Source organism: Leptosomus discolor, chromosome 3 (genome assembly GCF_034619465.1).
Source record: "Leptosomus discolor isolate bLepDis1 chromosome 3, bLepDis1.hap2, whole genome shotgun sequence".
Lineage (NCBI taxonomy): Eukaryota > Metazoa > Chordata > Aves > Leptosomiformes > Leptosomidae > Leptosomus > Leptosomus discolor.
Genome location: NC_141393.1, coordinates 52,343,407 through 52,369,389, shown reverse-complemented (window position 1 = coordinate 52,369,389; position 25,983 = coordinate 52,343,407). Strand labels below are relative to the sequence as shown.

Sequence of the window (25,983 nt, the reverse complement as noted above, 5' to 3'; positions counted from 1 at the left end):
TTTCCTTATGTCAACTGAAAGTTGTTAATTTTTTTTATAGTTAGGGATGATTTGTTCAGTCCCTAATGTGAAACTGTTTCTTGCAATAGCAGTGAATTGGTCACCAACTGCTACTGAAGTAGAATAGAACGTTGCATTTTTGTGGGTTTCCTCCTGCTTAGTTGCTTGCTTTAGCAACCAGAGCTTAAGTAAAAAAGAAAGGGGTGGGGGGAGGGAATAAAAGTTGTTTGTTACCAGTTAAATTTTGAGTTCCAAACCTGTTCATCTCTTAATAGCCAGGGCATAGGGTATTTCCATGAATCTAAAGGAAAAGTTAATTAGATTGTCTCTCTTTATTGATGATGGTGTATGGTTGGTTGTTTCTTTTTTCTTTGTTTGGGTTTTTTTCATGCTTCTACTGGGATATAGTCAGCTTTTTTTTTTTTTTTTTTTGTGTTCCCTTAAACTGGTATAAGCTGTGTTGGAGTCCTACTTATTAGAGATGTTTACAATAATGGTAATCTCAATTTCTTGTATTTTAGGATCCAGCACGAGTAGAGAAGACATCAAATTCCCTAAGATGTGAGAATTCCTCCCTTAGCAAAATAAAACCTTGTTTTCAAAATGGACCGAAGTAAGCGGAATTCAATAGCAGGATTTCCACCACGCTTGGAGCGCGCTGAAGACTTTGATAGTGGTGCTGGAGGAGAAGGGACTGCATCCCAGATAGGAAGAGTTTGTACCTCTTCATACAGAGCCCTAATAAGTGCCTTTTCCAGACTTACCCGTCTTGATGACTTCACATGTGAGAAAATCGGCTCTGGTTTCTTCTCTGAGGTGTTCAAGGTGTGTTTTTAGTTCTTTCCTCTCTTCATGTTGATTGCTTCATGTTTGGTGCTAAGAATGTATGAGAGTATCTGCAGAAGTACTTTTCACTGAAGTCAACTGTTCTTGTGTTTGCTTTACTCAGGATGAGTGAGTGATGAAGAACTTGCACTTCTCAAATATTTCCTCTGTCACTCTTCCAGCTGTTTTTTATCACTTGTAATTTATTTGGGGAGTTGCAGAGGCTATTTGGAAGAAACAGTAAAAGCTGAAAAAAATTGGTTTATCTTTTGGTCTCTACCATGTGTTTTTGCATTCGTGTAGTGTATTAAACACCGATAGCTATCGATTCTCTCGTATGGAAGTGTGAATGTCTTTAACTTAGCTAGTTTTAGTTTCGTAGGATTGGACTCATTCCTTTGGTAGTCTTTGCTTCCCAACACTAGATGCACGTGTTAGGAGATCTACACAATTACTGAATTTGAAACCAAAAAATTTATTGCACTGAAGTTACAGTACAGCTGCTCCTCTCTGTTTTCTTTACTGCTTGTTATGCCATGCTTCTAACTCAAATAATCAGAGATTGGGTTGAAGTAAGTACTATGAATGAGAAAATCTGATGTTGTCAAGTGACTTGCTGCTGTGAATCTGAGAAGTGGGTAAGATCTTTGTAAAGCAGTCTGTGAAACCATACAGGCAACCCCAGTCTTATAGTGCTGGTGATATTTCTGCTGTTCTGGTAAGGTTTATTGCAGAGGAGTAGGACATTGAGTTGACTTCAGGCTTTCAGGCATTGCAAAAATAATTTGTTTCGTTGTCCTAGTTCCTGACTTTAAACAAAGTCACCCTCCAAATTACTTCCATTTCAGTGAAATGCCAGAATGCTTTATCTCACAATATATTATGTCCATTCCACAACAGTTCATGTGGTCTTTTCTTTAAGAAGTTAAACCAAAAAGCCTCTTATCCAGCTTTATAGAATGATATGTGAATAGATATGTGAATTAGAAAATTAAATTATTTTTATGTTGCTTTAATACCTAAAGGCACTCAGAGCTCCATATATACCTCTGCTTTTCTGTAAAGGCAAGTCACTCCACAGAAGGTTTTGTTTAGCTAGATATATGAGATTTAATTTCCACTACACAAGTTTTAATTCTTTCAAATAGGCCGATAAGTAAGAATTTTATTTGGGATGTGTAGGAGACTTGGTGCAGGTCAGCTCTTTATAAAGCCAGCTTGTATACTAATTGAAAACAAGGGGGGTGTTTTGTTTTGGTTTTTTTGTTTGTATTTTCTAATTTTCCTGTTGGAAAACTTCCTGTAATGCATTTTGTAGCAACTGTCTCTGTATCCATACATTTCTTAATGTGAAATGAAGTGATTTTGAAAGTTCTGTGTGCCACTGGAACTCATCTTTACAGCTTTTATGGCAAAACTGCTGTGAAGTGTGTAAGGGCATCAATAGACTTTGGTCATCTCTAAGTAACTGGGGAATAAAAGACCTTGGTTTGTTCATGAATTTCAGAATTCATGTTTTGGAGTAGTTTTGTCTTAGATTTATCTCAATGTTGCTGATTAGACATTGTGTCCTTTCCTATTCTGTAAATTCAGGATTTAGCCCTCTTTAATACTTGGATTTTCCAGTGCTTGGGTTATGAATTTATCCTATTGTGGTATTGCCAATCATATTTATGTTGGGCTTTAAAAAAGTTTTGTAGTCAAATAGGTGCATACATTGTGAACAGACTTACTAGGGGAAATAGTTGTGGTATTCTACCATGCATTGGTGAGGAACATCATGGAGAAGCACCCTGAGGCAAGGTGCTTGCATGTCCAGCAGAAAGATACAGTATTATTGATTGTTAGGAAACAAAAGTAGGTAGTGGTGGGGAAAGTGGCTAAATGTAAAAGTTAAGTTTCCAGCATTCATAGTAATTGATTTATTAAGAATATTTTATTTTAAGAGAGCACTTGGTTTAGTCAGATAGTGGCATACAGAGATAAAGAGCTGTTTGAGAACTTGTGTTGAGAGAAATCTCTGATACCAAATTTACTTTCCTGTGCATAAATAAGTCTGCTAACTCTTGAAAAACCTTCCTCTGTGCTTCCCCCTTTCAGTAAGCTAAACTAGACATCCCATGGTGTCAGTCTGCAATCAGTGGCATTACTCTGAGAATGATGGTGGTACTCTGAGTATCTAGTGTCTGTTTTCCCAGAAACAACCACAGACCTCCTGCAGGGAGACAAGGAGTGATAAAGCCTTTTCTTTCACATCATTTTCAAACAAGTTCTCGCTTCAGTTTTGGTACAAAGGGGTGAGAATGCATTATGACCTTATCTTAGATGCAGTTCCATGCTCATTTAAGCAGGTTTCTGTTCTGGTAGTTTGTCAGCCTGACCACCTCTGTCATTAATCCTACTGTGCTGATGATCAGATTTCATGCAAGAACCTTGATGTGCTTCCAGGAAGGAGAGCCTTATGGTTTGACACAGTGAGAGTTCAGTCTGATCTGCAGGCTCCCAGCTAAATGATTGAACTCGAGAAAAAATCCAGGATAGTTCTAGACTTACTGCATAGGTAACTTTACAAGAGCAATGAAGCCTTTCCTTTAAATTAGCAAAGGTGTCTCAAAAAATCCCATGTCACCAGAGCTTTTTCAGTTATGTATTTGTCTATTGTTTTGGGAGTATCACACATTTGGTTCACTCCAGTGATTTAGCAAAGAATGCTTGGACTGTTTTGAGGGTTTGGGATTTTTGTTTTGCTGTGTAACCAACAATTACTTTCAGTGATTTCTTCCCCTCCATCCTTTTCTGTGGAAATTTTTTTAAATGTAGTCTATCACAGTGGATAGAAGTTGCCTTCTCTTAACCTGGGAATAGGAGTACGTTACATCTTAGATGTATATATTAAAGGTCATATGTGCTATGAATCATCTTTTAGCTTTTCTAGTGCACCTTTATTCACACACAAATTAAACTTAGTGTTTATTCAGCATGAAGTATTAAACTAGCATTTTGGCTTTGTTAGCCATCACTAGTTACACTTCAAACTCACGTTCAGCTGAATAGTAAGTATTATAAAATACATATTATTTAGAAAAACTTTACTTTGACAAACTGTTAGCAATCTAGTTTGAAGTAGATCACTGACTAGCACCTCCTCTAATTTTCAATGGCAGGTGCAGCACACTGAGATTTGCTTTTAAGATTGAGCTAGGCAGACTGTTTATGTAAATGAACAATGCCCAGCCATGATCCCAAATCTTTAAATTCCTAACTAGGAAGATCCGAAAGGGCTGATGGAGCTATAAGTAATTGTGGAGGAAATAAGCATCATACTGAAACTAAATACTGTATTGGGAAATAGACATTATTAATTGTAAAATGTGTGTCTTGGAAGACACATAAAATCCAGGATCTTTTTCTATTCAAATGTACCTTCAGGTTCAAAGCCAGTAATAAATATTCAAGTTTCTGTAAAATTCCTTCATCTGTTCTTATTGGCTCTGCATTCTGTAGCTGAACTTTTGAGAGAGACTGGAAGTACTTCGGCACTGTGGCTGAATGTTAAAAATGGACTTTTTGCAGTTTATTATTCATGTATACATGAAAACAGGGATCATTGATCCAGTACAGAATTGTGCAAATTTGGTGTCCTGTGTGTTTGCATGTTGGGAAGGTCGTATTGCTGTACAGGTGTGATCACTGGGCTGTTTGAGGATTTTGGCTGTTGGGGTATGGTGAAGTGTTTTGACATCCAGGGAAGAATTAATGGTTTTGTCTTAGGCGGTTCTGGAGGCTAAAATAGTTGTTTCACTGCAGACAGTTCTTCCGTTTTAAATACGCCTAGCCATCTAGTTAGCAGTACTATCAGAAGATAACTCAAGAGGAGGAAAACAATTTATGTTCGGGTCACTGATTAGTTCTGTAGTGCAGGGACACCTCACTGCTATTGAGGTGGGCTATATGGTGGGCTTAACTGTTGAAAGCTTCCCCCCCCTCCCCAACAGCTAGAGAGTTGACATATGTATAACGGGGAAAAGCAATTTGTATTTGTCAGGGAACATGCTTTGACAAAACTGCTAAAGCTAGTGCAGCCTTCGAAAGATTCTTTGGAACAGGCAGAGATCAAATTTGAAGACAGAACTCAAGTCAACAAGGCCACAGTCTTGACCACTTCGAACTGTGCTTTTAACCTTGTAGGAGTCAAGAGATTTACTGTTTGAAATTAGTCATCAGAGAAAAAAAAATCTGTCTTACAAAATACTAAGCGATATGTCAGTATAGTTTGTATCTTAAGCATACACCTGGGAAGGTTATTCATGTGAGCAGTGAAAAAGGTGTGTAATACCTTTAAAAAAAATCAGTTAATGAAATACTTGTATAGTGGTGGATGAGAAAGACAAGTCTATGACTATAAGATGTATAAGACGTAATGCAAAATATGCTTCCTTTTAGAGCCAAAATACTAAGCAGCTGAGCATGGGTGCCTCCAAAGAAAAATTTTGAGATGGAAGTCAGCCCTCCCATTTCAGCACACTTACTGACAGCCCCAAGCGCTAATCACTGAATTTGATTGCCTGTAACTTGAGATCCTTTGTGCAGAACTTCTAGCTACAGTTTTTGCACTTGTGCATCAAATTTTATGTAGTAATCCCTACTGGATTAAATAATACTGTGCTTTTGTGTGTGTGTGTGTTTTACCCCTTCAAGCCTTTCTTAGTTTTTCAAGATCACTTTGAATTCTAATCCTGTCTCAGAAGTGCTTGGCCCTCCTTCACTCCCTGGTTTGACTTCAGGCAGATTCCTCTGGTGTCCTACTTGATAATCTTACCAGTTTACCTGTGAACCAGTAGCTACTCTTTTGATTATGGTTTTATATTGCTACTTTATAGTAGTACCTTCTAGATCACATTTATCTGTCTTATTTATGAAGATGTCTTGTAAGATGCATTGAAGCCATATGGAAAACAAAATATGTGAATCTTAGTGCTGAGAAACAAATGCTGGAAATAAGTCAGTGCTATTCTGTGATGTAAGATGGACTCCATAGGCTATGAAACTAGCACTATCCAGGTGCAAGGCCAAGTCTGAATACAGAGAGGGCAATGTACTTCTGGTTGGCTTAACAAAGAGGGGTGATGGGTGCAAATGGGTCAATATCCTCAGGATATTTGTTGTATGTGCTTATGCTGTAAGGCTTCCTGTTTGAACACCCTGGAACGATGGTCCTCAATTCATCAAGTAGTTGTTGGTCTTAATTTTGTATGGTCAAATTTATGTGCTCTGAGTTTCAAAAGTGCTGACTAATCAGGGAAGGTGCACTTGTCTAAATACATACCTTGTGCCTGAGGGCAGAATACCTTTTCTCCTATTTATTTAATGCCTTCAGGTTGCCTCAAAGATAAGCAGTAACCATCTGTGTAAGGACTAACAGGGCTGATGTGGAGCTGTGCTTAGGGGCAGTGTGAAGAACACTCACATAATTATTTTTGATCAAATACTTAGGATAAAACTGGTAGTTCTGCTCTCTAATGTACACTAATATAATTGATGTTTGATCAATTGATTTATGATATTATGTCTGTCAGGCACATTGTCTGACATATGCTGGTGGGCTTGATCTCTGGAACATCTGACTGTGGTAGATCTGAGACATACTACTGATCTGGCTTTTCCAAAGTGACTCATTGAGAGTTTTCTTGGTTGGTTTTTTTTTTTTTTTTTTGGTTTTTTTTGTGCTTTATGACTTTATTACCATTGTACTTGATTAACACCTCTCTCTGTGTTTGTCTATAATTTTGCAGGCCTTGAGGAGTCCAATGCAGAAATGTTTCATGTCACTTTCTTCTTTTGGCCTCTAACCTAGGTTTGACAGAACTTGCTAACTAGAGTAAACAGTGCAGAATAAGAACTGTTCAATAGAGTGAGTTAGGGACTAAGTCATAGGACTTCAGACACAAAAGTTGTGAGAGTAGAATAGACAGGTCACTTGACAAAAAAAAAAATCTGTCTTGGTTGGCATGAATATCTATTTTCTTTGCCCATTATGACTTCTCAAACAGTTAAGGCTTGGAAGAGTTATTAGGTCATCTACACACACACTGACACATAATCTAGGGTCATTATGTTTTACTAGTAACTGGTGTTTTGTCTACAGCATGTATTGACACTGCATACAACACAGGTATACCCCCACCCCATTGTTGGTTTTTTAATTCAGTTCTGAACTGAAGACCTCAAAGGCAGTATCATGGATTCCAGTGCTCAGTGTAATGTCACTGTTGTAAATTTGTACCTAACTTGAAGTCTCTGGACCTGCTACTCCACCCAGTTGTTCTTTTTATTCTTTTGGCCGGGCCATCATCTTCTTTCCTCCCTGTAAAATTTGATGCACACTATCAAGTTAAGTTTTGACCCTTTTGGTGTGTTTAAGTAGTCCCAGTTTCTGTCTTTTTCCTGTCTCACCCCTACTCTAGAAATGACCTAGTTCTTCCAATATAGGTTTAAGTTTTTCCAACATCTTTGTCTTTTTAAAGTGGACCTCCTAACTCAGAATCCCCTAGTTTTGTTCTTAGCGATGACGTGTAAAAACTATCCTTTTGCTTTGTGTCACACTGTTTTATAATGCACACCACTTTTTGTTATCATAGCACATTCATACCTTATGTTTAATGGATTTGGGTCTCCTGTAGCCTTCAGTCCTTGTTTGTAGTGAAGTTTTTCACATGGGTATGTTAATTTTTGCTCAGATGGACCTAGGATATGAGGTGGCCTTCACTACTTTGTGAAATAACATGAACAGGGTGATGCTACAGACTTAGAAATTTCAAATTTTTCTGAGTAGCAGCTTCCATCAGTGGGCTGGAAGTGAATGCAGAATATGGAGTAATAGGAGGCCTAGCTCAGTTACTTTGGAAGCTCAGTAAAAGACTGCTGTCTTATGCTGCTTTGTCATATACAACTGTATCTTGAGCTATCATTAGCCAGTCTTTAATCTAGTTGTAGTGGGTTGTGGCACGAAGTCAGATGTCTTACAGAAGTCTGTGTTCATGAATGTATATTGCTATTGTAAAACATTTCTACAATTAGCTTAATAAATCTTAAAATTAGGTGATAAAATTAATGTGAAGCTAGGAAGGGATGTTATGAGAACTACTACAGTATACTTAAGCCTGGTTCAGGCTAAGGTTATGTGATCTGTTCTTGGCAGCTATTTTCGGCCTGTCCTTTCAACTTCCATTATAGAAGATTCTAGAACCTCCTTTGGTGTATCCAGACCATATTATTATTATTATTATTATTATTATTATTATCATCGTCGTCATCATCTATCCTTTTATAGCTAGAACTTCCCAGTTTGAGTTGTTTCTGCAGCTGGTCCTGCCTATTTGCTTATTGACTCTATGAGCAGCTCATTACTGACAGAAGGTTCAGTTTTCCTATGGCATTTAGTGATACATCATGTCAATGGAGGCCTTCTTCCAAGAGTGAAATGTCTGTGAATGTGTGGAAGGAGGGAAGGAGATATTTATGTAGTCTTATAAGTGAGCATGCAGAGAAGGGAACGCCAATTCAGATTAAAAGGAGCGGATGACTACAAAAAGGGCACGGAAAAGGTGCAGAAAAAAAGGCAAGGGAATCTGAATTCAAGGCAAGGGAACTGTTACTTGGTTTTCAGCCCATGGTGAGCAAAATCACACTAGAGAAAGTGTTGGAAACCAGTGGCTCCGGGTTTGCAGACAGCACTTTCTAGAACTGGTATTAACTTGGGTTTTGACAGATAAGCAGGCACTGCAATATTTTAACTGTCAGTGTGTTTTAAATCTGAATGTGAGTCTGTGCATTATTACGAGTCTTTGCAGGATGGCCAAGAATAGAACGGATACGGAGCTCCCTCCTGCAAGGACAAGGTGTCAGTACACTTCCAGGACTCTACAAGCAAATCCTTACTGTCTCCTCTGCATGCACCTGTTTGACATATAAATGGGATGTCAGTCTTCCTCCCTGAATTCTTTTAAGGAGATTAAATGTCAGCATAAATCAAGGAGATTCTGGGCATTTTAACTGGAGACAAACTTTTCTTAATCCTAACGTACCCTTTTGATTATTATTTCAAAATTCTCAACACGAACACTGACAACAGGAAAAAGTTCGTTTCTTTGTTAATACCAAACTAAGAGATTAATTTGGCTCTTAGTACTAACACTGACTTTTGCTTTTGAACAGTTTCATTGTTTTGTCACCAGAATTTAGGCCAACATTACATTCTTCAAGGTGACATTAATATCTACATAAAATCACTTAATTGGGCAGAATGCTTGTGTGTGTTTTTTATGTAGAGGAAGTCCAATTGTGTATACGTGGGTGTTTTTTTTTTTTATGGTAGCTGTGTATATGAGATTTAGTGTTGCTGGAACCATAGCTTCTTGGTTAACACAGTGCATGTGTCAACTTGTATCGTGTTCCCAGACTTACAATGCAGTAACAAGAGTATTCCTCTTGTCATTAGTAGCATATTTGAGATAATTGCACTTATTTTTTTCCTGGAAATTCTTGCCCAGTCAGCATAATTGCTTTCTTCAAGTTTTGCTTACGTCAAACTTTGGCATTTTTATTACTGTTTAGGCCTTACTACCACACTGTACATCTTTATGTGTTTTTTCTTTGCTTTATAGATTTGTGGAATCAAAAGCATAGGGTTGGAAAAGACTTCATGTCATCTTGCTCTTCATCCTTTTGTCCCAGGGCAAAAGCAGCTTTGTCTGTCGTTCTTCATGGATGTCTCCTTAACCTGTTCTTTAAAGCTGACAGTAGAGACTGCTGCAATGGAAGAGACTAACTTCCAGGTATCTCTGAAGAATCAATTTTATTGAGCAAGAGAGGAGTGGTTGCACCATAAACCACACTGGACTGAAAAACCTCCAGCAGTAGATTAGGCTACTCTGACTTCCTGTGAAGACAACGTGCATGAACAGCCCCTTCATCTGGTTGAGCTGGGACAGCAGAAGCACTTGGCAGAGGGATGGTAGAAATCTACTGAGGAAGTGAGAAAGCATCTGGAAGATTTGCTTTCCATCATCTAGATATGCTTTCCTCATACGTTCTCTATTTAGAATGATTGTCATTTTATCTTAAGGAACAAAATAGCAATGCTGTCGATATAGAAATTTGAAGTACAACAAAAATATCTTTCTGCATAACTCATAAGGAAGTATTTCTGGTATTCAGGTTAAAAATATTCTGAAGGCAGCACTGCAGTAGAAGTCATCTGGTAATGTGAAATTTCACAGGAAACCTCAAATCTATCTCATGCTTTTTCTTTGCCCTTACTGCTTTGGTTTCAAAGTTCTCTCGTTTTCTAATGTGTTGTTTTGAACATTTGGTGTAAGGTTTGCACTAGGAAAGGATCCTCTTTGATTGCCTCTGGAATTAGCAGTTTGATCAGGGGCCTGAACAAATGTAGGTGTTCTTCAAAAGCTTTGTAAAACGTTAGAGGTGACATCACACAGTATCCTTGATATTTGTGGGACTATTTGATAGGTTTAAAAGGTATTTTATTTTACTTAATCTGTGAAGTGCTTGTAGGAAACTTGTCTAGCTGTATGTATTAAATACTTTTTCAACATTGGATATTTGACTTTTCTAAAGGTGGAGAACTGTAACACTTGGTGTCAACACATGGCAAAGAAAAATAAAAATTGGTTTAATAACTAGAAAAGTGATTCAGTGAATGACTCCAGTCTTAATGTGTTTGGTGTATAAAAATTATGTCATTACAGTGCATGAACAGTCTTACAATGGGAAGACAGTTGTTTGAAGGTACTTTTCAGTGTAGTGAAAAAAAGGTATAATAAGGCCGAGTTGGGTAGAAGCTGTAATAATAATTGTGCTTACTTTTAAAAAATAAATGGCTGTGGGAACAGCCTTATCAACCAGAAATTGTCTTTTCTCTCCTATTGGTTCATTGGTGGTATTTGTAGCCATCCTGTTTTCTTAGAATGCTCTTGATTAAGCTTGGCAAGGTATTGAGAAACTTACAGCTACCAACATTTTAAGGCCACCAATTTTGGCAACTAATGGTCTAGACAATTGTGAGGTTTTTTTACTGAAGTGTTTGTTTTCTTTCTCCTTGATATTAGTGTTGCTACATCAGACAAAATGAGATACTTCAGGCTCTGCTTATGACATATAGTGGCAGAAGAAGCCCTTGTAGGTCAGGAAATGAGTAGGGAATGAGTAAGTGGTTTATTTTACATACTGGTTACACAGATCCAGTATTTGATCTTGTTAGGCATAGGGAAAATATACCTTGTGACTGAGAAGTGACACCCATTTGAGCAGTGCGTGTTTTCCCTCACCCAGGTGTGGTGTGTTGTTTCTCTTCTAAAATTTCTTCCTTTCTTCTGTTGCAGTGGTATAGAGCCATTGCAGTTGTCAGTGTGACAACTGTGAATGCAGTTGCATTGTGTGACTATGTGATGTGATGCTTCTTAGACAGAAAATCTTGTCCACACATGCCTTTTGGTCCCATTTCTTATTTCAATGGGGTTCAATTTTAACTGAGAATCTTCCCCTTTTGACTCATGGAGGAAACTCTTTCATCCCACTCAAGATAACAGAAGGAAGATATTTGAGGCTTAAATTCTCTTAATGAAGTTACAGTGGTAAAACACGCTGCTAATAGTTTGTTTGGGAATACAGTCACTCTGAGTAACTGACCAAGAAGGCTAGAATAACTTTGGAACTTCATTTCAAGCTCTTTAGTTACATCAGTTAGGTGATTCTAATCAGTCTCTTTCTACTCTGATACTTGTCAGGAGTAGGAAGAAGCACCATTCTGGAACTGAGATGAGGCAAAAATCCTGAGGATGCTGGTGCTTTCTTAGTCAAAGTAGAAGTCTTGTAAGTTTGATTTGTCAAACACTAATGTGTGAACTATCAGCCTCTTGGAAGCCTTCTACCGACTGCTAAGACGACTTGTATGGTAACTACTAAACCAGACAGTTGTCTTCCTCTTGATAATGATTTTTTGGTTATTGAGGTGCCAAGTTGCTGTCATCCTAGTCCTTGTCAGTTAGCCAATGCTTTTATAGGGCATAGGCTGTGGGGAGAAGTAGTAATAAATAGGCCTTACTCTACCAGATCATTAATATGAGAATTAAAAACCTCATCTGCATTATTATTCTTTATGGATTGCACAATTGGGACAAAATACTCGCTTCATCCCCAGTCATGTGTGAGTATCATTAAAATTCAGAATTACCTGTCTGACTTGCAGGGCACTCTTACATTTAGTAGAATTGAGAATGCTTTGAAATGTGAAGTAGAATGGAGGGCTAATTCACATTTGTTATCTGAAATGAGTCCTGATTTTTATTTATTTGTTTTCTGGCTAGAAGTCTTAAGATATGGATGTTATAATCACCTTATAACGTCAGCTGAGGAAACACTGGGAGCAACTCAAAAGCTGTCACCAGGTAGCAGATCTAATGAAAGCCTTGCCTTTTCTAGTGATGTTGAAAAATTTTAAGAAAATTTCAAAATCACATTTCTGTAATACTTTTTCCTGCAGTCATACTTGGCATCACTACAGGTAAAGTCTAAAACAATTCTGAGTGAACTGAATTAAAAAACAGGGTAAAGCGTTTTGCTTACTCTGTTTCACTTTCTCTGGTTTGCTCAGCTAGCTTCTCTGCTGAAGAAAGAAACCTTTGGAAAACATGGCAGAACTATCGTTATACCCTGGAAGTATAGGATTTGTTTCTTAGGAAAATGCCAGAACAAAAATCACTGAAACAAACTTGATGCTAAAAGAATGCTCTGTCAAAAAAATTAATGTAAATGAATGTAAAGTTGTCCATTTTAAAATGTGCTTATCACCTGCTTGAAAACTTGGCCTCTTGTAACTCTTGTTGAGCGGCTGATATACTGAATGTCAGAGGTAAGTCTTTGTTGTTGTCACAGCTAGAGAGAATGCTCTCAAATTCTGTGAACAATAAGAAAAGCACTCTAATAACGTAACAAGTGGGACCTTGCAATAAGAGATCACCCCCTGGTTGGATTCTGTGTTTCGTGCAGTGACTTCTGTAGCTCAGAGTCCTTTGGGCCTTTGATTTTCTTCAGGAAGAAAAGTTGTGCCAATCTGAGTATCATTGTGCAGTTTCCCAAGGGCAAAGCAGGTGGCAAGATTCCCTTGGCACAGAAACGTCTGTGTGCTTTTTGTCTTGTTTTCCACAATAATTTCTCAAGCACAGTTAAATGGTCTGTTTAGTTTTCTGTTCTGGATGGAGATGTGCTGGGTTGGCAGCTCTGGGATTTTCTGTGTTTTGCCAGCTGGCGAACATGCACATTTGTGTAAGCTCATTCATAGCTGATACTGAGAGACAGGTGCTGATTTACTGTTCGTCAAATAACTGTGCTGGCATATGTACAGTGTTAACACAACTGTACCTAGAGAACAGGAGCGCATCATTTAAGATCATGGTGACACACCTCTCTGAATACCTATTTACTGGTATTGTGGGGGGCGGGGGGGAAGTTAAATATATTTCAGCGGTGGATTTCATTGCGTGTGTCTGGAGAATGTGTGTGTGTGACGGTAATACGCATGCGTGTGTTACTGACTAATATGAAATCTAAAAATAGGAAGTGCAAATTATTATTGATGACAGTAACAGAAAAGAGATGTTGTTTACAGCCTCAGATCCATAGGGAATGCTTCCTCATAGTCCCTTAATAGCCATCTGTAATTATTAGAGAAAGGAACTCCAAAACCTCTATGATAGGGCTTCTGTTAGTCTTTACTGCTCTAGATGTTGGGAATTCTGTATGCAAGTAATCCAAAACATCCTGTTCCCAGTAGCTGCTAAGGCCATATTCAAATTGTAGGGACTCCCTTTTCCTGTCCATGTGAGCTCTGTGTGCCTGGGAGTCACCATGGCTGCTGACCTGGTCTCGCTGTGCTTGTCACAGCCTGAGAGTGCTTCGGGATGGCTGCACGGCCGTGGTGCTGGGCAGCTGCAGTGGGCATGGCTCTGCATGGGTGGGGCCTTCTCTTTGATGGTCTTGCTGGACTAGGGGTTGAGAAGAGGCCAGAGCCATGACACATCCGCTGGAGTAATCGATACTGAGACAGCATTGCTTTGTTAACTAATCCCTAGCTGACAATATGTCTAACAGGGAGCTGCTAATGACGGTTTGTAACTTTCACATCAGCTGCCTGCAATTAAGTCCTGCAAATGCAATTTTTGTGCTTCCTAGTGTTTAGTGACAATGATGAGACACATAAGAAATTGCATGGTATATTTAATTAGCTACTTTTTTGCTAGGAGAATTTAGTTCTCAAGAAGAGCAGTTTCATGAAGGCTTGGTTAAGAAGAAACTACTTAGAACTTTTGGTTTTGGCTGTAGCCTGGAAGTTATTAAATGTAGCAATTCATAAAAACTTAAGTATCCTCAAGTAAGCAAAATGTAGCTCCTTCATACTCCCTGCTCTCTTCTGATTTGTGGTTGTGGTCAGGTCCTAGTGCTGTATCTCTGATTGTAGTAGCAATAGTTGTATGCCAGCGGGCTCTGTTCTGAAATACGAGATTGACTTCCTTACTCGTGCATGGTAACATTTGTTTGAAAGATTTATAAAGGAAATGTAAGGAAATTATTTCTGCCCAAAATAAAACTTTCTCTGAAGGTTCCTATAACAGATTTTGAAAACAAACCCAACAAATGGGTTTGATGGATATAAATGATGACATCATTGGTACAGTGCGGGGACTACATGCTCAGTATCAAACTGTTAATATACTGTAAAAGACTGAAGGTGCAATTATATGTCAGGAAAACCCAGTCTGAAGTGATATTTGCTTCACAAGCATCTGCAGATTATGAAAATATCATCATCTTTCATACAGGATAAACCCATAGTAACACAAGAAATATTTAACCATAAGTATTAAAAATTCAATAGGAAAATAAGGACACAGATACAGTATTTGATTATGTAATGTCTTTGGATGTTACAATAGTAATTTGCAGATGTCAAACTTCCAGTTTCTGTGGCAAGCAGGTAGCAATGTCGCCTCCATTTTAGAGGTACAGTTTAAGAGGGAATGAAAGTAAGTGAAGGAGCATGCCCAGGGCTGTTCAATGAGCTAATGATAGCTCATGATGATAGCTAACATTAAAAATGAAGGATCAGCTCCCAGTTCTGTACTTCAAATGGAGTATTTTTGTTTCCTGACTATGACGTTAGATTCGGGTATAAAATAGATAGTTGAGCTGTGTTCTGAGGTTGTGGTATAACAATGCTCCTCTGCATTTTCTTGTTTAGTACTTAAAAGGTGGGTCCATGGTCCTCCTGGAAAGCAAAGGGAAATTTATAGGGTTACATTCTGCTGAACTGGCTACAAAATCAGTCAACTTCCCCACCCAGGCTATGCCTGTTTTTTATCTCATCTCAAACTGAGGAACAATAGTCCTCTGATTAATTTGTGCTTTCTCTCAAAATAAGACTGTAGTCTCTCTTTGCTGTTATGATTTAATTGAGATCAAGTTAATGGCAGAGAGATATGCACAGATTTCTGTCAAGAAATGTTAAGGAAAATAAATGAATACTGTTTTTTGGGCCCTGGTTCTACATTACAGTAGGCAGTGAAGAAAAACAAAATACAAAAGAAAAATTGAGGGGTTTTTGTCACATACATGGATTTACAAAGTATCAATGGTACTGCTGTTTCACTAATGAAAAATTCACTGTAGTTTGGCAAAAATTTGAGAACTCGTTTAATTGTAGGTGTGGAATATGCTGTAGTAGTTGAACTTACTACTTTGCCAAATTGATGCTGTAAGTTACTAAAGTTGTTGGAGCAGGATGTTTGTTTAGTACCAATACCAAGCCTTTGTACTAAAGGGAAAATGGTAAAAGCTCCAACTTCTTTTCTATATTTCTCACAACTGTTTTTAGTAACAGAAATTAGTGGAGTCACAATTTTAACCTTTTAAAAGGTTTTGGGTTTTGTTTTGTGCGTAGTTTCTGTACACCTTCGGAACCTCTGCTAAAGCTCTTGTAACACGTGCTGACTAATTTTGTTTGGCAAACTTTTGTTACACTTGGCAGACTTCTCTCTTGCTGCAAGAAGTTAGAGTGTAATGACATTATATACTACTACTCTGAAAACAACCCCAACTCAATCTGACTCCCTAATATCAACATAGCAGCTTAATATTACCTGGACTGTTGTATTTCTTTTAAGCTTCTATTTGTCACTGCAAATCTTCCTAGTGGTGTGAGATTTTTGACTTGATACAGGCATCACTACTGTGCATATGTGTATCTGACTGTGGGTACACTTTAATGTTTAGAAAAAAATTTGAGGTTCCAGTTTTACAAATGGTGTGATCTGAGCTGACGAACAGGTTTGTCTTCTGAATTAAAGGGAACTTTCTTCAATCAAACAGAGTTCAGGCATTCTTTTAATACATTCATCCTCAAGGCATGAGTGTATGTCCATATGAGTGTGATGACTTGATGGCTTGACTGTGAGACTTGAATAAAATACAGCTGACCCTAAATTTTTTTTTAAGATTCCTTCTGCTGTCACAGCAAGGAAGTAGGCTGCTCTTGAGAGGGGTCTTGCTTCAGAGCCAAATGCTGGTCTGCTTCAGGATTGTTTCCTGTCATTTAGTAGGAAGTCTTTAATAATAGTAATTTTTATCATCTCATTTGTCTCACTAGGTTTATTGTGGACTCAGTCAATCAAAGTTACGCTATATAGCATAGTTAGTGCAAATAGCCTAGAAAGGTCACTAGGGTAGTGTCTTTGTCTCTTGTTGTCACAAGAGAAAATACTCACAAATCAGATGAAAACACAGACTGTTACAGAAAAGAGATTGATAGGTAGGTGGCATAGAGAAGTAAAAAGCTCTTTGACCTTTGCTGTCTATATCACTGACAAGAAGGCTGCAGGCTGAATGTGGAGGAAACACTTGAATTGGTGAGTGTAAGGTTGGTGAGCCAGTATAAGTAAAAATATGTGCAGCATTTTTATGGATAATACAGTGAACTTGGGGAAGGTCCTATATTTGGATTAGAGAGGGCTGCTTTTAAAATGGTTCTTTGAACACGTGGCAGGACAGGTGAAGGTGAAATGGCCAGATGAAGACTGAGGTGTATAAAAGAATGAAGAAAGAATTGGTGTGGGTGCTGGAGCTAGAGGGGCAACATGATTTTGTGTAGTAGACTCTATAAATAAAGGTCTATAAATGTAATTAAGCAGTGAGGCTGGATACCAGAAGAGGGGAAAGGAGAGAAAAACTGGAAAGCAATTAAATGCAGTTTTAGAAGAAAATAGTGACAAACTACTTCCAGTTATATAATGATTATTTGGAAAATAATGAAAATGCAGTGTAAAAACTAGGGGCAAAGCTGAAAGCTGTATAACATCAGTATTAGGAAATGTTCTTCAGACCCGCATTCCAAGGCCGTGTGGAAGGGTACAGTTAATACAGATCAAAAAGACCTTGTGAAAGATCAGTTCAGGCTGGATCTCAGGTATGGCTTAAATGCTCCTCCCCTTCAGTCCGAAAAATGGAAGTAATATAAATGCTTGGATTTCCAGAAAGCCCGAACATATCTATATGACTTCATAAATAATTATCTAAATGATACTTCGAGGTTTTTTTAATAATAAAAACTTTTATAATAAAGAACTTGCTAAGCAGCAAGCTGAAAATGAAAGCCACCAATTTTTGCAGGATATTCCTCGTGTGACCTCAGTACAGCATTTATATAGCGACTAGTTCTTTTGAATGTGAGCCCTGCTCGGTCACTATTATAAGATTTCCTTCAAATATATTACTATTTCTATTCCTGGATCCATGACTTCCTCTACTTCTCACTTTCTGCTAAAGGAAGGGGTAAGGTCCAGGATCAGAACATGTTTTGGAGACAGAGTGAGCAGGCAGGCCATGCAGCTAGCCATAGCCAGGTCAACGTACTTTGATCCCAGAAGAATCAGAGTGCAAAGGGGCAGTTTAACTGCATGCCAGCAATAAAACAGGGAGGCAATATCTGGTTACTGTGACCTTCGAGATAGAGACATATAGGTAAGCAGACTGAGAAGTCAGAAACACGTGTAAAGCAGCATGGGAAAGCAGCTGTAGGATTGTCAGAATATTTCTAGGCAGACATGATCATCCAGACATTGCTGAAAGGTTACTTGCGCTGATATGCAAGGAACCCTAATTAATAATAATGTCAACAGCTTTAAAAGCTTTAGAGCAATCTGCAAGTTGCATGAGTGAAAGGTTTGAATTGTGTGAGTGAATCCTTGTTTATGTCGAGAATACAGGCATGTGCCTGAGGCACACTGCCGTGTGAACAAATGTTAGATTGGATCAGCAATGTTTCCAAAACATTTCCTATTTTTCCTGCTGGAGCTCAAGTGGCTGAAACACCACTTCTATGCTTTCACTGCACAGAGGTGTCTGAAAGGAGATGAAGGATTAAAACTAAACAGTTTGGCAGGGTTTTGGCAACGGATGCCAAAATAGACCCAAATTTTGTCTAGGCTATGACTGACAGGTAAGTAGGCACAGAGGGTAGTGAAACTGATAGCTCCTTCTGTGTAGATATGTAGATGAGCTGGAGCTTGACCGGCACCTTAGATAGGACCTGTCTGTTCCCTGTTGGCAGTCAGTTCTTGCCACAGAAATACTGTTTGCCAGCAGTGCTTCAGAGGAGAGAACAGAATTAGCCTTAGGTATATTCCAAGTGATTAGATTGCCATATAAACTGGTATTTGATTTTATTCATAATATTGGATATTGTCCTCTTGAGAAGATGCCCTCCCACCTCCAGTTCTGCTTCTTCCTCCTTGCTTAAAGGGTAGCTAGCAAGAGAGGAAGAGTCCCTGTTTTCCCACCTCTCCTTTGGTTTGATGAGGTAATTTGCTGTTCTATCAGATTCAGCAGGAATATATCCTCAAACATCAGAACAGTATACAGAAGTTCAAATAAAATTGCTGCTGTTACCTTACAGTGTCCCTTTAAAGCATTGTGCAGTGTTGAGTGCTGTTTAGAGACCAGTTATATGGAATGAATATGCTGTATATGCTAGAAATCCGAGCTATTTCCAAGCCTGGGGAAAATGATTTTTGTAAAACAAATGAACAAAAAATCCCCAGACCTCAGCACAGAACTTTGTTCAGTCTATCAAGACTGAAGACGTTGCAGAAAATCTTTCTCAAATGGAGGATGAAAAATTTTGTCTCTGCAAAAGCAGCTCGGTTTTCTCTGGACATGGAGTTAGTGCCGTGGACAGTCAGACTTTTGAGAAGCAGTTGCTAACCACTTCCTCTTGCATATCAGACCTGAAAGTCCAGGAAGCCTGCAGGACACAGTGCCCCAAAAACTTACCCACCCTCTTTTCTGAGGTTTCCCTAGCTCATGAAGAGCAGTCAGAACAAGGAAAAGGCAAAGAACAAGGAAGATGGTCCTATGATAGATTCTACTTTTACGTCAGATTTGAGGCAAAAGGACTTGAAATTTTGGCATGGAGCTGAGTGATTTACAGAAATTGGCGGGAAATTAAGAGGTAGCTATCTCAGTTAATGAGAAGGCAAATATTGTTTAAGACGACACTCCATCTGCGTTCCTGTTCACCTCTACCTCTATTCATTCCCTGTTGGCAGACCTTGAAGCTTCTGTGTTAGTGGAAAGCTGATTTCTGAGGAAGTTCTGTTGAAAGCATCTCTCTGCCTGTAGGAGTTAAGTTCCTTCAAATTCTTTCCCATTCCCTGCAAACCCCAAATTACTCCACCGCAACACCCAAGATTCCTAACCCTCCTCCTATGGGAAGTGTGCTGATTTAGCTGCTGTGTATAGATTCAAAGATTTTAAATTGTCCTTTTTTACTAATTTAAGTTTGCATTGTTGGAACACATCTTCTTTTTTGAGTCTATGAAAGCATTTTAAAAAATTTTTGTTCCTCAGCCAAAGCGTTACTGCTAATAAAACTAAGGTATAACTAAAATGTATGTTTTAAAAGTCTGTATACAGACATTGACCTGTCCACTTTAGCTTGTTCATTCAAATTGGCTGGGTATGCAAAAGTGTAAAATTAAAAATTAATGAAAGCACACAATAGACACAAAAAAACCTGACAAGTAACAATAAACCTTGTCAACTTAACATACAATCATCCCACTTAAAACTGATAAGCATGCCAAACATGCAAGACAAGTTGTGTGTGGAAGGATTCTAGATTATCTTGTTATAATGCATTAAAGCTGTAGTTTGACCAGTTTTATTTTAAAGCCAGTGTTGCCACTGGAAGGAGGAGTTGCATGCTTATGAACTTGCGGTTGGTTTCTGCTCTCACTGCTGCTTTCTACGTCCTTCTCCACCTCCTTTCTCTGATCCTTCTTGTGTTGGGATTACTGGGTGACTGTGGGTGAAGCATCTGAGGCGCTTATGTGCGTGGTTGGGGGGAAGCAGGAGAAAAAAGCATCTGTGGGCTTTTTTTTCTACTCACTCAGTCCCTCGATGTTGTTTACCACACTTAACTGTGATGTTTCCAGTGCTACCATATACTTCGAACTAGGACGGGAATAGGCAACTCGGAGGCGTTAAGCCAGGCATACATCTGAAACATGACACCCTTTCCTCCCAGTACATCCATGTGGTGAATCCATGGTGCTTTGTGTCTAGGTGAGAATCTTTAGCTGAAATACGCCCCTTGTTCTTGCAACTAAAACTTGAAAATGGGTATCACTTGCTGCCTCTGACCTACCAGTGAGCCTCACCTCTAGAAAACAGCCAGCTTTCTTCTTGCATCTGCTTATCATGAGTTCAGCTGTTCTTTCTGCAACTCACATATCACAGCTAAAGCAGCCTTTTATTGGAAAAGAGTCTTGCAGAAAAAAAGGAGGCAGGCTCCATTGTTTAAAGTGCAGGTAGCATGTATGTACCTACATCATAATGTAGATTTCTGTTTTAAATTAGAAAGCTGATGAGTGTCTTAAATTCTTGCATTAAAGACTTTCTAATCTCCATAAAGATGAATTGATTTGCCGTGGTGGTAGTTCAGTACTTTGAGAAGTACATATTTTCTGTTTATGAGCTGCAGGTACTGACATAGGAAGAAAATAATCATAGAATTATAGAATGTGTTGGGTTGGAAGGGACCTCTAAAGGTCATCTAGTCCAACCCCCCTACAATAAGCAGGGACATCTCTAACTAGGTCAGGTTGCTCAGAGCCCCATCAAGCCTGACCTTGAATGTCTCCAGGGATGAGGCTTCCACTACCTCTCTGGGCAACCTGGTCCAGTGATCCACCACCCTCATATTAAACCAAGTCTCTCAGCCTGTCCTCACAGGAGAAGTGCTTCAGCCCTCTGATCATCTTTGTGGCCCTCCTCTGGACATAATCCAACAGTTCGACATCCTTCTTGTGCTGGAGGCTCCAGAGCTGGACACAGTATTCCAGGCGAGATCTCACCAGGGCAGAGTAGAGGGGCAGAATCACCTCCCTCAATCTGCTGGCCACACTTCTTTTGATGCAGGCCAGGATGCGATTGGCCTTCTGGGCTGCAATTCTGCACTGGTGGCTCATGTCCAGCTTTTCATCTATTAGTACTCTAAAGTCTTTTTCCCCAGGGCTGCTCTCTAGTGTGTCTTCTCGCAGCTTGTATTGATACTGGCAGTTGCCCCAGTCCAGGTGCAGGACCTTGCACTTGGCCTTGTTGAACCCCATGAGGTTACCCTGAGCCCACCTCTCCAGCCTGTCCAGGTCCCTCTGGATGACATCCCATCCCTCTGGCATATCGACTGCACACAGTTGATATGAGAACACAGTATCCGTGAATACTACCAGGGTGCATGTGAGAATGCTCAACCGCAAGGAAATTCAAAGGATTGGCAAGCCTTAGGCTATTGTGACAACTCCTTTGTAATAGTAGCACACATCTACATAATATTGGTCTGTTTGCTCATGACAAATAGGCTAGTTTGAGAGTACCAAGTTAGAAATGGCCGCAATCATGCGTTTCTGACTGGGGAAGGTAACTGAATGGTGTGCTGCATAGTTGCTAGAGAAATCCTCTTTTTCATGCTGACGCTCTGCAGCCACTACTGAACCAGTGACACCATGTCCAGTAACCTCTCTGCTGTGCAGCAGGGCTTGGTATGAATGCTGTCTGTCCACTGAATGTATTACCAAGTTCATGGTCTTGGTTCAGAAGTAAACACTGAATACTTCTGAAATCTGTCCTGTAGCTGTAACCAGTAGGTCCTCTCATAACACGTTCTGTGGAACAATGACACCAACCACTGCAGTGGGAAAAGAAGAGGGATATGGGTGGAACAAAGGTGAGTTTCATAGGTCTTAGAGTTCTCTCCCTGGACAAGTAAGTGGCTTCCTTCACTTGTACTAAGAAGCTGATAGGGTTTTTTTTTTTCAACTTCTCAAACTTTCTTTCAACACCAGTTGCAAGGGAAGAGCAAAATACCTTTTCACGTTTGGATAGTACGCTTATAGAAAGTCATCTGTGTGATAAAGGCTACAGAGATCAGAGTATAGATCAAGTAGTTTGTCATGAAGGTTCTCTAAGCTGTGCTACAACATTACTGGTTTTTCAGTCTTGCATTTCATATCCTTACCATTTTTTGCTTGTATCCTATAGGTAAGGCACAGAACTTCAGACCAGGTAATGGCTTTGAAGATGAACACACTGAACAGCAACAGAGCAAACATGCTGAAAGAGGTTCAACTTATGAACAGACTCTCACATCCAAACATCTTAAGGTATACTGTTTTTTTTCTGACTCATATAGAGATAGGTTCCCTTTAGTAGAGCTTTCCTATTTTAAGTATTTATTTATTATTATATTTATTATATTTATTATCTGTGTGAATGTGTTAGGATCAGCTTTTAATTTGTTGGAAGAAGGGGAGGAAAAAGAAAAGACTTGAGCAGATTGAAAATACACATAATTTTGGTGTCTGGAGTTTACCAGTAGTGAGTAACTTATTTCAGAGAAAAAGAAGTTTTCACATTATGAATTTCTGATGAATCATAAAATGATATGAAGAGCGACATTTGGCTTCTCTTAATGAATTTAAATTATTGCGAATTTAACACCATTCAGATAGTCTATGGTTACTAATCTTGCAGATTAACAACGCAAAGTGCCATAGCTTCCTCATATTTTTAGGTCTATTTTCTAGCATTTTCTTATTGTAGTATTGCAAGGTGGGGTAAGAAGGACTGAAGGAAAGAAGTCAAGAGTTGAACTAATCTGATTTATCTGCTCTTGAACAGAAAAAGGTAGTTCTTGTTTTGCAATAGATTACTGGATGCAAATCCAAAATGTTTCAATTTGTATGTTATTATTCCTTGAATCTTTTCAGTCTTGGTTACTTTTTTATGATGATACAATTAACATTATTCACTTAGGCCATAACGTTAAGAATTTTAAAGGTGTGATGACAGTGCACCAAATAACCAGTTCTCTTAAACTGCTGTTGCACAGCTGGGATCCATTTTGATAGTCTCAGCTCCTTCTGAAAAGTTATGGAGGCACAGTGAACTTTAAGTCACTTAATTTCCTGTTCTTCACTGGACTATTAGATAGTACAGATGTAGTACTGATTCCTAAAATTCTTTATAACCACCTTTTCTGATCTTTGAAATCCTGGGTCAGTCTTCATGAACTGATATGTAACAATATTATCTTGTTCGTTTCCTTTAGTGTTTATGAGGAGACATATCAGAAGCATTTGGTGTTACCTGTAGGGAGCATTCTATTAATTCATGCCTATTCTCTATTTTTTTTTTTAAAACTGAAAAACCTGTGAACTTAGTTTATTTTGAGTAAAAATTCTATGTATTGGTTTTATCACAGTATATTTGTTCAAGTGTTGTAGTAATCTGTCCCTAATTAGAATTTTTAGTCTGTTTTCTCTGCTGCAAGGCGGGGTGAGTTCCCAGCAACTCCTCTGGCTCTTCTCTTTATTGTTGTTTTTTCTTTTTGGTTTGTTTTTAATGATGTCATGTATCTGGCTTTTTAGGTTTCAGGATCATTAATTGTTTCTTATGTCTGTCCACCACTGCCTTTCCCTCAGAATCTTTAGATAAGCAGCATACCATCCTGGGGACTGATACAGCTGCTTTTTTAGTAAGGTTTGTGGAAAGAATAACTTCATAGGATTGGCATTGTCAGAATCATGAAGTCAGTACACTTCATCAGTTTCTTTATCAACTTTGTGTGTTTTGTAAATCTTATTTTAAAGACCATCTACTTTACAACTCTGTTAAAGATAAAGTATTTAATTTGGGCTGGGGTGAGGGAAAGTGGGAAAGGGATCGTTTGACTGGCAAAATGCATTCAGTTGCAGTTTAGTGTAACCCTGACCCTCCTTGAATGGAGTTACACAGGTTTTGCTGAGAACAAAAGTTATTGTGCTCAGTTCTGAGTAATTGCTGAAATTTAAATGTCTTATAATGTCTAAGAGATCATATCGATGATATACCGGTCCCCTCTGGAGTTAGAGCCTATGAATAATTTGAAGTCAGTGGTGTTGCACAGATGATCCTGAAGAAAGAACATTTATGCATGAAGCAGAAAAGGAATTCCATTTGATCTCCCAGCTATTACACAGGATTGATAGAGAAACCTTTTTTCTGTGTGCTCAACTAAGCAGTTATGAGTGAATGCACAAGAAATAAATGACTTAAACAGAAATAGTTTATCTTTGCATAATTTGTGCAAATTTTATCTTTGCATAATTTTATGAATTGCTTGAGTTGAAGCTTCTTCAGAGAGTTGGTTCTCTGGTAAAAAATAGTGCCTTCTTTTAATGTATTAGGTAAGTACCCTTGCTGCAGGGAGCAAGGACTTTCCTACAGAAAATGCAAATGAAAAAACTGTATTTAGTTTTAGTTTATTCTTTTATTGAATAGTAATAATACACAGTAAAACCCTATTATTTTCTCTTTCTGAAGCAGATAACTTGGTGGTTTTGTGTGTTAGTTATGTGTCATTTTATTTTTGGTTTAAAATCAACTACTGCAGTGTTTCCAGTCCCTTTACATCTGTGAGAAGATTTTTCCCTTTTTGCCTGCCTGCCTATGTGTATATATACCTGTATATGTACACACACATGCATGCAAACATCTGTTTCAGAAACGTATAAATCATTAGTGCTTCTACTAGTGTTGTGAAAATTAATTTAGGAGCTATTTCCCACTTCAGAAATATATTAAAAATAATATTTGATAATAATTTGCTTTTACAGTAAAGTGGTGAGAGGGGAAAACACAGTGTTGTCATGTGAGAACAGCTGGAGTAGTATTGCTGAGAGGTCACTAGGAAAATGTTCTACAACAACGTGTTCCTGCTGACACACTTTCTGGGATTATTTTTGAAAATTTTAAGCTTGTGTTAGTATTTAAAGGGAATGATCTTTTTCCAAGAAGTTCTAATGTATAACTTCCCCTTTCCAGGGACTGTGAGATATCTCAGTTTGCTGTTAAATGTTATTTTCTTAACTTATTTTCTGTCCTTTGAAGTTCTTCCTCTATATTACTGAGTAAGCTATTTTGTCACTAGCCTGAAGTTTAGTTATTTATTGATTAGTCAGTGGATCTCTTCCACCTGCCTTGAAGGTATACTCTGATTTTATGTAATATATACATCTGAACAACTTCATCTTGTGTAAGCACTAGGACTACCTACTAGCTAACTTGTGCTGTAAACAAGTTGTTTTCCTTAGTGCTGATCTGTTTTTTGCCAGTAAGGATACTAGTGGATTCTTGTGCTGAAATGTTGAGATCATATTGTACAGTGGTTAATTGTAGCAGGTAGAGGGCTGTGAGGTGCTCTGATGTCAAATGGCTTGTAAAATTACAAAACTGGATAGATACTGGCTTTACAACATCCAAAATCTGATCTCAACCTATTTCAACATGTGCAGTTCAGTCAGTTAGTTTTAGAAAGTGAATGTCAGATTCACCAGTGATGCATTTATTTTAGTATACTAAAATCTTCCTTCACCTGGTGCATGGTCATGTTTTCGAACATCCTGATGCTTTGGTACCTAAAATTTGTAACTGAGTCAGTGTTTTTGTTCTTGAACACTTCCTTGGTTTATATGAACGAAATGATATACCAGA

General features: G+C 38.5%; 1 protein-coding gene across 1 annotated transcript in view; it reads left to right on the top strand.

Annotated features, from left to right (window-relative positions):
- Window positions 1–545: 545 nt before the first annotated feature.
- TESK2 (testis associated actin remodelling kinase 2) overlaps window positions 546–25,983 on the top strand; it is a 75,660-nt gene continuing 50,222 nt past the window's right edge. Inside the window, exons 1-2 of the mRNA XM_086462218.1 lie at window positions 546–825; window positions 22,492–22,613. Coding sequence (XP_086318344.1) covers window positions 604–825; window positions 22,492–22,613 — 344 coding nt within the window. The 5' untranslated portion in view covers window positions 546–603. The remainder of the gene's footprint in view (window positions 826–22,491; window positions 22,614–25,983) is intronic.